Source organism: Oncorhynchus keta, chromosome 34, assembly GCF_023373465.1.
Source record: "Oncorhynchus keta strain PuntledgeMale-10-30-2019 chromosome 34, Oket_V2, whole genome shotgun sequence".
Classification (NCBI taxonomy): domain Eukaryota; kingdom Metazoa; phylum Chordata; class Actinopteri; order Salmoniformes; family Salmonidae; genus Oncorhynchus; species Oncorhynchus keta.
Genome location: NC_068454.1, coordinates 57,882,020 through 57,896,226, shown reverse-complemented (window position 1 = coordinate 57,896,226; position 14,207 = coordinate 57,882,020). Strand labels below are relative to the sequence as shown.

General features: G+C 42.0%; 1 protein-coding gene across 1 annotated transcript in view; it reads left to right on the top strand.

Moving 5' to 3' along the window:
- LOC118367361 (four and a half LIM domains protein 3-like) overlaps window positions 1-8,632 on the top strand; it is a 42,317-nt gene extending 33,685 nt beyond the window's left edge. The window contains exons 3-6 of the mRNA XM_035750744.2: window positions 894-1,068; window positions 6,286-6,455; window positions 6,696-6,882; window positions 7,226-8,632. Of these exons, the coding sequence (XP_035606637.1) occupies window positions 894-1,068; window positions 6,286-6,455; window positions 6,696-6,882; window positions 7,226-7,383 (690 nt within the window). The 3' untranslated portion in view covers window positions 7,384-8,632. The remainder of the gene's footprint in view (window positions 1-893; window positions 1,069-6,285; window positions 6,456-6,695; window positions 6,883-7,225) is intronic.
- The last annotated feature ends 5,575 nt before the right edge of the window (window positions 8,633-14,207 follow it).

Below are 14,207 nucleotides of genomic sequence, written 5' to 3'. Positions count from 1 at the left end.
GCTCAACTAGCCAGCCATGCCATGTCAGACCATGAAATGTTGTGTGAGGAAAATGTCTCCTTGTTTCCCACAATGAATGCGGTTTTAATATTTCCTTAATGGAAAACACAAACACGTGAAATTGATGATTTGCTACAGTAAGAAGAGGGAGTGTATGCGGTGGGATAAGCATTGAGGGTGCGTGCTTGGCTAGAATACACACACACACACACACACACACACACACACACACACACACACACTGACACACACAGGAGGCCAATGAGTTATCATCGACACCCTCAAAAGCGGCGAACACACAGTAAAGCCTGTGTTTGTCTTCGACCACACAAACTGTTGCTCTTCCCTGTCTGGAACTCACACTCGCACATTCTCTCTCCCATCTCTCCTCTTTCCCGTCTCCTCTCTTACCCATCACCTCTCCCCTATTCCCTCTGTTCATAACCAGAAACCCCAGTGTCAGTTTGAGTTCTCCAGGTACTTGCAGTGTCAGGATGACCTGGGAGTCACCCAGAGTTGTTTTCATTACAGATCCGGAAACACTTTAAATTAGATGTATAATGCACTCTTTTCAGATAATTTACAATACTTGATCATTTGTCAATTTGGAACAGGTCACCAATTCAATTGTATTCAATGTACATGTGTGGCCAATAACTTCTACATAACATCCATTACATTGTGTGGCCTACATTACTGTACACTCCTTTCCAGGAAGTCCTAGGAATTTGTCTATAAATTGTCTTTGATGGAAGAATAGAATTGTACTTTATTGTCAATCTTGCGACGGTAACCAGTGCAGTTTAGGGGTTAAGTGGCTTGCTCAATGGCACAACGGTTGTGGATGGTAGCTTTGATTATGATCTCGACTGTTGCCCTTGTTGTATCTCCAGGAGCTGTTCTACGAGGACCGGCACTACCACGAGCACTGTTTCCGTTGTTTCCGCTGTGACCGCTCGCTGGCGGACGAGCCCTTCACCAGCCAGGACGAGGCCCTGCTGTGCAACGACTGCTACTGCAACGAGTTCTCGTCCAAGTGTGTGGCCTGTGACAAGACTGTCATGCCAGGTACTGGGGGAGGCATGGAAACACTCTGCATGTAACACTGGAGGCTGGTGGAGGGAAAGATTGCTCATTGTGGGTGTAATGGAATGGAACTTTTCCATTCATTCCTTTCCAGCCATTACAACGAGCCCGTCCTCCAATTTTTAAAGTGACACCAGCCTCCAGTGACATGAACACACTAACTCCTAGCATATATATTTAACATCGGCGACACAAGACTAACCATGATCTCCCCCACATCCTTGGAAATGTAGTCCTCGCGTCACCCTGTTCATAATTTCTGCAACTGAGTGTTTAAGATGGTCTGAATATATAAGCTACTGAACATGAAAAAGCACATGGGCGTTGTTGTAAAAGCTTGGGATCTAGAGAAAAATCTTTGACAACAAAACATTTGCACTTAGCCAGAGAAAGAGAGAGCAAATGTCAGAGAGACAAAGAAAGAGTTAGCGAGTCAGCGCGGCCGGGGCGGCCGGGGAGTAATTGACCAGTTTTCCTTACTTGCTGTCTCTGAGCCAAATCCCAGTGCCTTGGAGAGCGGCCAGGTATCTGACGATAACGAGATAAGCCCGCAAACTATTTCAGCACCGCTGTATCTATCAGCCAAAACGAAAAGTCGTAAAACGGCAAGTGATTCCAGGAAGAGTGTGGTGGAAGGTGGTCTTTTGTTGTTGTTGTGGTTACTTTTCTTTTACTTTAGACAAAAATTCCCATTACTGTATTCAGTATGCATTGATGGTGTTGGATATCCGGGAACCCTCGTTCAGTAATGATGGCAAAGACAAACCTATCATGTTTCCTGGAAAATAATGACATGTTTTAGTGCCAACCAGATTGGGTATAGTATATTATTCTTTGGTCTCACTTTATTTGGAAAAATCATTTTTCTTTAATGAATCGGACGAGAGGGATTTACTCCAAACACCCGAACAGGCCCTCATCCCCGTCATTCGCAGGAGAAAGAGACGGAGGTTTCGCAGAAAGGAGATCGGGGTGCCTTGTGAGGATCCGGGCAACGAGTGGCTAATCTGCCTTTGCCATCGGTACTATTGGCCAACGTACAATCGCTGGATAATAAAGTGGCTGAACTAAAAGCACGTATATCCTACCAACGGGACATTAAAAACTGTAGTATCTTATGTTTCACCAAGTCGTGGCTGAACGGTGACATGAATAACATACATCTGAATGGGTTATACACCGTATCGGCAGGATAGAACAGTAGCCTCTGGTAAGACCAGGCGTGACGGTCTATGTATATTTGTAAAAACTTGTCATACTCTAGCCACCCTAGTCATAGACTGTTCTCTCTGCTACCGCACGGCAAGCGGTACCGGAGCGCCAAGTCTAGTTCCAAAAGGCTTCTAAACAGATTCTACTCCCAAGCCATAAGACTCCTGAACATCTAATCAAATGGCTACCCAGACTATTTGCATTGCCCCCCCTTACGCTGCTGGTACTCTGTTATTTATGCATAGTCACTTTAATAACTCTACCTACATGTACATACTGTTGAAGTCGGAAGTGTACATACATTTAGGTTGGAGTCATTAAAACTCCTATTTCAACTATTCCACACATTTCTTGTTAACAAACTATAGTTTTTGCAAGTCGGTTAGGACATCTACTTCGTTCATGACACAAGTCATTTTTCCAACAATTGCTTACAGACATAATATTTCACTTATAATTCACTGTATCATAATTCCAGTGGGTCAGAAGTTTACATACACTAAGTTGACTGTGCCTTTAAACAGCTTGGAAAATGTCAGAACATGATGTCATGGCTTTAGAAGTTTCTGATAGGCTAATGGACATAATTTGAGTCAATTGGAGGTGTACCCGTGGATGTATTTCAAGGCCTACCTTGAAACTCAATGCCTCTTTGTTTGACATCAAGATTGTAGACCTCCACAAGTCTGGTTCATCCTTGGGAGAAATTTCCAAACGACTGAAGGTACCACGTTCATCTGTACAAACAATAGTACGTACGCAAGTATAAACACCATGGGCCCACCAGCCGTCATACCGCTCAGGAAGGAGACTCATTCTGTCTCCAAGAGATGAACGTACTTTGGTGCAAAAAGTGAACAGAACAGCAGAAAAGGACCTTGTGAAGATGCTGGAGGAAACGGGTACAAAAGTATCTCTATCCACAGTAAAACGAGTCCTATATCGACAAAACCTGAAAGCCCACTGCTCCAAAACCGGGTCTTCCAAATGGACAAGGACCCCAAGCATACTACTAAAGTTGTGGCAAAATGGCTTAAGGACAACAAAGTCAAGGTATTGGAGTGGCCATCACAAAGCCCTGACATCAATCCCATAGAAAAGGTGTTTATTTTTATCTTACCTTTATTTAACTAGGCAAGTCAGTTAAGAACAAATTCTTATTTTCAATGACGGCCTAGGAACAGTGGGTTAACTGCCTGTTCAGGGGCAGAACGACAGATTTGTACCTTGTCAGCTCGGGGGTTTGAACTTGCAACCTTCCGGTTACTAGTCCAACTCTCTAACCACTAGGCTACCCTGCCGCCCCATGTGTGTGCGAGCAAGGAGGTCAGGAGGAATGGGCCAAAATTCACCCATCTTATTGTGGGAAGCTTGTGGAAGGTTATCCAAAATTATTACGAGTGAAAAAACTGAGTTTTAAAATGTATTTGGCTAAGGTGTATGTAAACTTCCAAATTCAACTGTATTACCTCAATTACCTTGATTAATCGGTGTCCTCGCACATTGACTCTGTACAGGTACCCCCTGTATATAACCTCGCTATTGTTATTTTACTGCTGCTCTTTAAGTCTTTAAGCATTTCACTGTAAGGTCTACATCTTTTGTATTTGATGCATGTGACATACAATTTATTTGGATAGTCCAATACCAGTCAAAAGTTGTACACACCTACTCATTCAAGGGTTTTTCTTTATTTGTACTATTTTCTACTTTGTAGAATAATAGTGAAGACATCAAAACTATGAAATAACACATGGAATCATGTAGTAACCAAAAAAAGTGTTAAACAAATCAAAATATATTTTATATTTGAGATACTTCAAAGTAGCCACCCTTTGCCTTGATGACAGCTTTACACACTCTTGGTATTCTCTCAACCGGCTTCATGAAGTAGTCACCTGGAATGCATTTCAATTAACAGGTGTGCCTTGTTAATTTGTGGATTGTCTTTCCTTCTTTAATGCGTTTGAGCCAATCAGTTGTGTTGTGACAAGGTAGGGTTGGTATACAGAACATAGGGCTATCTGGTAAAAGACCAAGTCCATATTATGGCACGAACAGCTCAAATAAGCAAAGAGAAATGACAGTCCATCATTACGTTAAGACATGAAGGTCAGTCAACCCAGAAAATTAAGAACTTTTTTCACATGCAGTCACAAACATCATCAAGCGCCATGATACCTGGCTCTCGTGAGGACAGCCACAGGAAGGGAAGACCCAGAGTTACCTCTGCTGCAGAGGAAAAGCTCGTTAGAGTTTCCAGTCTCAGAAATTGCAGCCCAAATAAATGCTTCACAGAGTTCAAGTAACAGACACAACTCAACATCAACTGTTCAGAGGAGACTGTGTGAATCAGCCTTCGTGGTCAAATTGCTGCAAAGAAGCCACTACACTACTAAAGGACACCAATAAGAAGAAGAGACTTGCTTGAGAAATGGACATTAGACTGGCGGAAATCTGTCCTTTGGTCTCATAAATCCAAATTTGAGATTTTTGGTTCCAACCGCCGTGTCTTTTGTGAGACGCAGAGTAGTTGTACGGATGATCTCCAGATGTGTGGTTCCCACCATGACGCATGGGGGTGGAGGTGTGATGGTGCTTTGCTGGTGACACTGTCAGTGATTTAATTAGAATTCAAGGCAAATTTAACCAGCATGGCTACCACAGCATTCTGCAGTGATACGCCATCCCATCTGGTTTGCGCTTAGTGGGACTATGATTTGTTTTTCAACAGGACAATGACCAAACACACCTCCAGGCTGTGTAAGGGCTATTTGACCAAGATGTAGTGCTGCATCAGATGACCTGGCCTCCACAATCACCCGACCTCAAACTAATCGAGATAGTTTGGGATGACTTGGACCGCAAAGTGATGTAAAAGCAGCCAACAAGTGCTCAGCATATGTGGGAACCCCTTTAAGACTGTTGGAAAAGCGTTCCATATATTTTGATTTGGTTAACACTTTTTTGGTTACTACATGATTCTATATGTGTTATTTCATAGTTTTGATGTCTTCACTATTATTGTACAATGTAGAAAATAGTACAAATAAATAAAAACCCTTGAATGAGTAGGCGTGTCCAAACTTTTGACTGGTACTGTAGATGTACAGCTAGTATCACCATCAACAAAGTATCTTTAGCATCTAGGGTTAGAATAATGGTTAGGCTAAAGGTTAGTGTTAGTGGGTAGTTTGTTGAAATGTTGTTGACAGTTATTGAACATCTACACACTATATATTGTACTTGGGAGTTGGGAATATCCAAATAAAGTGTTACCTATTATTCTGATGATGTGCGGTCAGTAGTGGCTTCTTGTCTAGGGTGGAGTTTTGCCCTGTTGGCTTCACTTGGTAAACTCGGGTGTCATTTTCCTTAGAACTCCAAACCAAACTTAAATCACCTCAAGAATACCCCCTAAGCCATTTTGAATGGAATCCTCAGAAGTACTCGGTCACTTAGATGGATCTGATAGAACAAGACCTGGGTTCAAATACTATTTGAAATCTGTCAAATACTTTAAGCATTTGCTTTAGCCTGCCTGGAATACCAGGTGGGTGGGGTTTGCACATTTCTGACTTTTCTATTGGTTCCATTGCAACAGGCAATTTCACTCAAGCACATCTTTAAGTATGTGACATTGTTTCAGAAAATATTTGAACCCAGGTCTGGATTGAGCCACAGTAATGTCGGTTTCCAGGAATATTCAGCCAGGCGGGGAAGTGTTTTGCACTCTTGACAGGGCCTTTTCTTTTTGTTCTCACTCAATTTTCCCTTCAACAAAATATTTCTTCAACAGTGGGACATTCTGTTGCTATTATCGCTGTCAACTGCCATGCATCTTCTGACTTGGACTTTCTCTTTAGTTTTTTTAATGCTTTTTACTTCAATATGGTCCTGTTGATCAATATTGATAAATACCTCCTTCTTTCTCACTTCATTTTTCTCTCCGATCTCTCTCCGATCTCTCTATCTCTACACTCCCAGGCACGAGGAAGTTGGAGTATGGTGGCTCCACATGGCACGAGGGCTGTTTTATCTGCCACAGCTGTGAGCAGCCCATCGGCTCTAAGTCCTTCATCCCAGACAAGGATGAACACTACTGTGTGTCCTGCTATGAGGATAAGTTCGCCCCGCGCTGCACCCGCTGCAAAAAGGTCTGTGTGGAAATTTTCCCCAAATTCCCTCTTTTTGTTCGGCAGCGTTATATCCCTGCTTATTCCTTATTTCCTCTTTCTGGGAACCTAAGGAGTTGTGGCAAAAGCCTTAACAGAGGGTATCCATTTGGTATTTTTATTTTATTTTTTTATCACATCTTTTGAGTGTGTTCCATTCTATCAATTTGAGTTGTGGTCTTTGACTAACTAGGATGACCTTTGACCCTCTCTTCCCTCCAGGCCCTGGCTAAAGGGGGTGTGACATATCGGGATGAGCCATGGCACAAGGAGTGCTTTGTGTGTACGGGCTGCAAGGTGCAGCTGGCAGGGCAGCACTTCACCTCGCGCGAAGACAACCCCTACTGCCTCAAGTGCTTCGGCAGCCTATACTCTAAGAAGTGTGAGGCCTGCAGCAAGCCTATCACAGGTAGGGTCAAAGGTCACCGACAGCTATTATGACCCAGGAGCATGGGACAGTTGAGAAAGGCTGCTATAGACGTTTATTTTTTCTGAGGATGCAGGTTTACTGAGTAACTGTTGGCCATGTTCCAGGCTGCCTACATAGCAGTCACGCACCAAATCTCAAAAAGGATGGATAGCATGGCGTTCAATCATTGGTTATTTTTACTCGTGGCTACTGCATTGCAGATAATCTGGAACGTGGCTATTGATTACACATGTTTATGTATGGGAGGAGACCTCAGTGGCTACTTGTTGGTTGTTAAATAACAATTTAAATGTCTAAAATAACACCTTCCTGTCTTGTCTAGGTTTTGGCGGAGGGAAGTACATCTCGTTTGAGGAGCGCCAGTGGCACCAACCCTGCTTCACCTGCACAGAGTGCTCTGTCTCTCTGGTGGGGGCAGGCTTCTTCCCCAATGGAGAGCAGATCCTGTGTCGCGACTGCAACACCAATAGCAATCTATAGACTACACACACACACACACCGTATCGCCCCTCTCCTCACACACGCCCGCCTAGTTCAACCCCAGGGCCCCCCTCATCACTGCCAAGGTTGTTAACACAGACTGCCTCTCAGGTCATACACACACACACACACACACACACACACACACACACACACACACACACACACACACACACACACACACACACACACACCTACCTTGCTCACTAGACCACAGCTCAATCCCTCATCCTCCCCCTGTGTTTCCTGCTGCTTGCTGTCGAATACCAGAGCTAAGCATCAGGCTACTGAAGCACAGACACAGACAAAAATCAGCTAGACTAAAGTTGATCTAACTTGGCAGAGGCATGTTTTCATGACCAAATAGACCTATATTTCCTTCACCTGTATGTATGGGGTGACTTTTTGGTCGGATTATGTTTGGTTTAACAGAGGGAAAAGTATTGTCTTTGGACAGAACTGAACCGTTCTGAACGTTAGCTGGACAATTTTTAAAATGATTAGTGGTGTCATTTGATGGATTGCCAATGGTATCCCAACCAAAAGAATGATGTACCAAAGAAATGTAATATCTGCCATCAAATAATTAACTGGTATCGGGGGGTCATGGATCATGGATCCGAAATCACCGAAGAATTGAATTCCACTATCGCTACTCCAATGTTCTGTATTAGAGGCTGTAGCATTTTAATATGTGAGGATAACACTGACCAACATGCAAATAGTCCATCGAGCATAGTTCGAAATCATACTATTTTGATGTAGTTGCTATCTAGCCTGGAGAGGGGAGATCCACTCCAAGGCTTTCCTTCTCCACAGTAAGTCGTGACTATGTGGGGGAAAAAAAGGTTTATGTGCCTTAAAAAAAAATGGCATACTTTATATGGTATGTATTATCAAACCAAAGAGAAATGCTTCCAGCTATGCAAAACTTGCTAGATTTTTATATGAACGCATCACCACTAATCAATGAAAGCGGCACTTTGTAAAGCAGCTACAGAACACTGATATTTACTACATTGTAAATATGTCATGCAAGTGAAGTATGTTCGAGTGATTCAATGCTGATAATTGCAGTTTTGTGCATATGACTGTTCTCCTATGTCAATTAGGTTTCAAAGCAGTATTTGCTGTCATGCTTTAGTTGTTACTTACCCTGTAGCCATATCATGATTATTTGAAGAGAATAATAACACTGCTCCAGAAAGTGAATGCCTTTATAGTATACTAAAGAATATGACCAAGAGATGGGGGGATAGATATTGAGAGAACGTGAAAAGAAAGATGGCTTGGTGGTGCTGGAGAAAACCAATGAAGTCAGTTAAGGCATAAGTGAAATGCTGTCATGTATTTGCACTATGGCTAAAATATTCCCCTCGTTCCCATAGTCTGTGAACATACAATCGCAACTCAAGCGTTTATATATGGAGCAACACCTAAACCACTCTGCCTTTTTTAACAACTATTGTTTACTTTTTTCCATGTTGACACTTATCTATGATATTTTTCATTAAGCATATTTCCTTTTCTTTCCTTTTTGTATTTAATCTTTCTGTTACTATCGCTGTTGTTTGATAATGAATGGGCTAGTCCCAAAGAAGCTGAGCTGCATTTCATCAACTAAGTGGTATGCATGTCTTTGTCATTACCAGACATGGGTTCAAATCCTATTTGAAATAATTTCAAATACTTTATCTGGGCTTGATTGAGCTTGCCTGGCCCAATGGGACCAATGGAATAGTGGCAAAACTGCAAACCTCATCCATTTGCACTTCAGGCAGTCTAAGGCAAATGCTACAAGTATTTGGGAGATTTCAAATAGTATTTGAACCCAAATCTGGTCATTACTTGTTTGCCTAAAAATGTATATTGATTATTGCTGTTGAGATTGTCACTTATAGAAAAAGAAATTGAAAAAAAATCTTTATTTCATTATTTTGAGCTTTGATGCTGGCAAGTCAGAGTTGGCAAATGTGCTTTTTATGATTATAAAAAAGATGGAGAAACACACCTGTGTGATGGAAGAGTTGATTCAAATCAGTTGAAAATGAATACTGTTACATTTGTATGACCTGTTTATAAAATGTTATTAAAGAAATCTTAATTGAAACTTAGTAACTTTCATTTAAAAATAAAAAAGTTTAGTCGGAAACCAGATGTTTATGACTTAGTTATAGTGAAACTTAGTCGGAAACCAGATGTTTAAGACTTAGTTATAGTGAAACACCTCAAAGTTATATTTTGTTCTTTTAGTAGTGAATCTAGCTCTTTATGCTCTTAGCGGTTCAACTCTACCATCTCAAGACAGGTATTCGGTATGAAATACACTCCCTTTCTATATGAGTTGATGGTGCCACCACAAATGCCACCACAAAGCTTAATATAAAACCAGATGACAGCGATGGTCTTGGTAAGTGGAGTGTGCCAAATATATTGCATGATGCTTCCTTGACTAGACTACTGACGTTACACAAAATTCAAAATGGATGTAAGGCACATTTTCGCATATGGCCAAATTGAACGTTTTTCCTTACCGTTTCATACACGTACTGTATGTGTTTATACGAATACATTAAAAAACATGTAGGCTAAGAGGATTATGTTTATATTTGTAGCTACAGCCATCATAAGAAATAGATGACAATGGTGGTCATGTCAACTAGTTGGCGCAGTCTGAATTAAGTCGTCTCATAGTTCAATGATTGTGAGTTCTAATTCCACATGGGCCTGCATTTGAGTTCTAATTCCACATGGGCCTGTATTTGCAATGTTCATCCCATGCCAACACAATTCTAATTCTCAAAAGTGAAAGCCTACATGTGAGATGGGTAGTAGGTCTAGGTTTTTATGAAGTACCCAAGACCAATCTGTGAGTTAATTTGATCATTGGAAAAAGAGGGACTGTGTAAATACTGCAATACAGGTTGGATTGAATTGAGCCCATCTTCATTGCACATTTCTTCCCAGCACAATACTACAATAAATGTGAGTCCGCATATCAAAGATTTTTCTGTGTGCCATATGGGGGATTTGAACTAACTCTGCCAGTGGCAATAGATGTCAGGAACTCAGCACCTTGCCATGTAAACTAACTGTCCAAAGCCATATCTAGTTCCGATGCACATTATTTTATTATCAGAACATGCCAGTGGACCTCTGGTAAGTATGCTTTAGTGAAAAAGTGTTGGAATTAGGTACAACTAAATTTACCCACCCCCCCAAAAATGACAATTTATGAGCAATTCCCGCCACCCACAACTTCTCACCTGAATGCATTGTTTGTATGTATTTGAAGGGGTTGGGTAAAGGCTGAAAGTGGGATTGAGAGTTTCCCTAATGTGTGGGTTGATGTTGTGCTAGTGATCTTGTACTGTATACAGTAAGTCATCCAGTTCGGCACTTGTTTGTGCAACTAGCTTTAGACAGTCAATGTATGTAATTCAAATGATATTTTTCTGGCAGTATAGTACATGTCCAGATTCCTACTTCTTTGTTGGCCGATGTTCAGTGTAACCCAACCACTGGAAGCCTCTAAGCCTGATTCCGTATATAACACAAGGGTGTAGTAACTACACGTCTTTGCTACGACAGTGTGTGTGTGTATGTATGTGTGTTTATGCTGAGTAGGCCATTTCATCGCCTTGATAAAGCCCACAGGCCAATAACAAACAGACCGCCAAATACTCTCTCCTGTGGGCATTGGTTCAATGTCTTTCTCTCTCCCTCCCGCCTTTCAGATTTTTTCACCAAAAAAGGAAATGGAAAACTTCGCTCATGGGAGGAGAGGAGGACTGGAGGGAGGGAGTGAAAGAGGGAGGATGAGCACATCTGGAGCTGCTCCATGGTAACTTTCACTCAGGGCCAGTTGCACACACATGGTCCCTCAGATTTATGGGAAGATGATTCGGGTAGTGAGGTGAGGGCTGATCGGAGGGGTCAGAGCAAGCCCATATGACTGAGCCATCTCAGAAACGGATATGGGATGAAGTTGTTTATATAGAAGCTGACCTTAAACATGGTATAGGCTACACAAGACTCTCGGGCTCCAAGAAGTTAGACTATATTTGTATTGACTGAAAGTGGCAGGGATGGAATTTTTAAAAAAATACGCAATCTAGTAGGGAATAAAAAAAAGATTCAGAGTAGTGTGGTATTCGTATATTGTATACCTTTTCCTATAGTGATGACCTTATCCACATCGACGGGACCACAGTGGAGAAGTTCTCAGCTTGTCTCCTAAGACCCTCACAATCTTTTACAGATGCACAATTGAGAGCATCCTGTCATCAAGGACAGCAACCACCCGAGCCACTGCCTGTTCACCCCGCTATCATCCAGAAGGCGAGGTCAGTACAGGTGCATCAAAGCTGAGATCGAGAGACTGAAAAACAGCTTGCGTCTTAAGGCCGTCAGACTGTTAAATAGCCATCACTAGCTGGCTACCACCCGGTTACCCAACCCTGCACCTTAGAGGCTGCTGCCCTATGTACATAGACCTGGATTCACTGGTCACTTTAATAATGGAACACTAGTTTAACACTAATAATGTTTACACACTGTTTTATTCATTTCATATGTATATACTGTATTCTACTGTATTTTAGTCAATGCCACTCCGATATTGCTCATCCTAATATTTATATATTTCTTTATTCCATTCTTTTACTTTAGATTTGTGTGTTGTTGTTGTGAATTGTTAGACCAATACACTTTGATTTGATATGTCGGCTCATTTGGAAATGACCTTCGCATTTCTATCGCGATATCTGTAATACTTCAGCGGAACAGATTGAATAGAGCCCTTAGTGGCCCAAGAATACACACTGTCTGTTGAGTCTCGTGCAGTGTCTCTCAAGCTAAAACATACAATCTCAAAATTCCATGTCACAAGTGCTATAAGAGAAACCATCAAATGTATCCCACACTGGGCCTCAAGTTGAAGTCGGGCTGAATTTAGGTCAGTGTCCGGATCCTAACTTGAGATAGTTGTGGACAATTGAAATTTCCAGGCAAATAAAATCTAAATAAATCCAAAAACAGACAGTAAAATAGACTATTGCCATTTTGCAACCACCCAGATGCTTACAAACAACCTTGGCCTTCCTAATATTGTCTACAGTTGTTTTTAGATGGTTCACAGTAGCTGACAGATGCCAAACCTGACACAATTCAGGTTTGGCATCTGTATACTGTAAAGGCTAAGCTCCCCACCTGCGACTTGAAAATGCAATCCTCTGGCAAACAATCGCCATCTTTCTTTACCGCACCTATTACCAACATGTTCAATTAGGAAGGTTTTCTTGGAAATAGAATTGTGGAATTGAATCACAATGAATGTCTGGTATCTAGCCACAACTGGCAAATGAGAGAATACCACATACTCTCAAGGTTTCTACCACAAACAGGAATTGGGAAGAGCACAAAAACACATCTCTTATCTGTCTCTCCCTTTCATTGAATTTGTTTGCCATCCCTTTCTGAGTTCCAAGCCGAATCATCCTTGCCCAGTAAACAACTCTGAACAAACATCAAATAATGCAGAGAGTTGATGTTGCATAAGCATGATAAACTACAGTATGGGTTTTCACTTGGCTCTACCTTTATTTAACTAGGCAAGTCAGTTAAGAACAAATTCTTATTTTCAATGACAGCCTAACTGCCTGTTCAGGGGCAGAACAACAGATTTGTCAGCTCAGGGATTTGAACTTGTAACCTTTCAGTTACTAGTCCAACACTCTAACCACTAGGCTACCCTGCCGTCCAAGGTTTAGTTTCTTAATTAAAAATGTCCATTAGAAAATGGCTTCACAAGTCTATTCTCACACGCATCCACGCTACTCAGAAGTCCTTAGTTTCTGACAAAAGACCGTATCTGACTTAACATACACAGTTTGACTGACCGATAAGCAAACAGGACAACCATGAGTAAAAATGAAATGGTAACTAATGCATATTTAGGCTGTGAGGCCAGCAAGAATAACAAAGTAGTCATGACATTACTTTAGTTTCTCACTCAAACATACTGACAAGCTTTGTCATTCAAGACTGCCTGACAATGTGTTCATTTCTAATCTTTAATTTCCACTGATGTGGAGAAAGGAATGACAGTTAAGAAAATAATATGATGCCTCTGACTCAATGTCCAGAATATTTCTCCCAAAATATTTTATCTTTAACAAACTAGATTTTTTTTCCTTCTTAAAACTCTAAGCTTTGGTGGGGGTACTAAACTAACATATGGAATGAATTTAATATGGTCATTTAGCTATGAGTGTCATGTGGAACGGAACAGGTGAACCCAAGAGCAGACTCAGATGGGGAGACTGGGAGGAGGTACCGAGGTATTTATTGAAACACGGGGGGGGAGATTGAGCGCAGGCCAGGGGAAACTCAGACGGGTTGCCGGAAACCAGGTGCGGAGGCTGAGGCTGGAGCAAGAGAGGTTGGGACAGGGTAAGCAGGTCCGGAGGGGAATCCAAGGGAAGGTAGAGTGGGGAATCCAGGACAGAGTAGGAGGACTGTCGAGAAGTCGGACTGGAGACAGGGTCCAGAGTCAGAGCGGGCAGAACTGTAGCGGAGAGGAAAACAGCGTCAGGCAAGGGAAACCAGGCACAACAGGAACAAACGGCTGGACAAAGATTATAATCTGGCAGTGTGGAAGTGGCAGGACTGAGTATTTGTAGAGGTCTTGATTATGGAATAGGTTGCAGCTGGTGGGGATCTGCTCTGTCTCTGCCCACACAATCACACACGCACAGGGAGAGAGGGAGAGAGCACTGGGGGAGTGGCGGCAGATCGGAGACACTAGATGACCACTAGAGAGT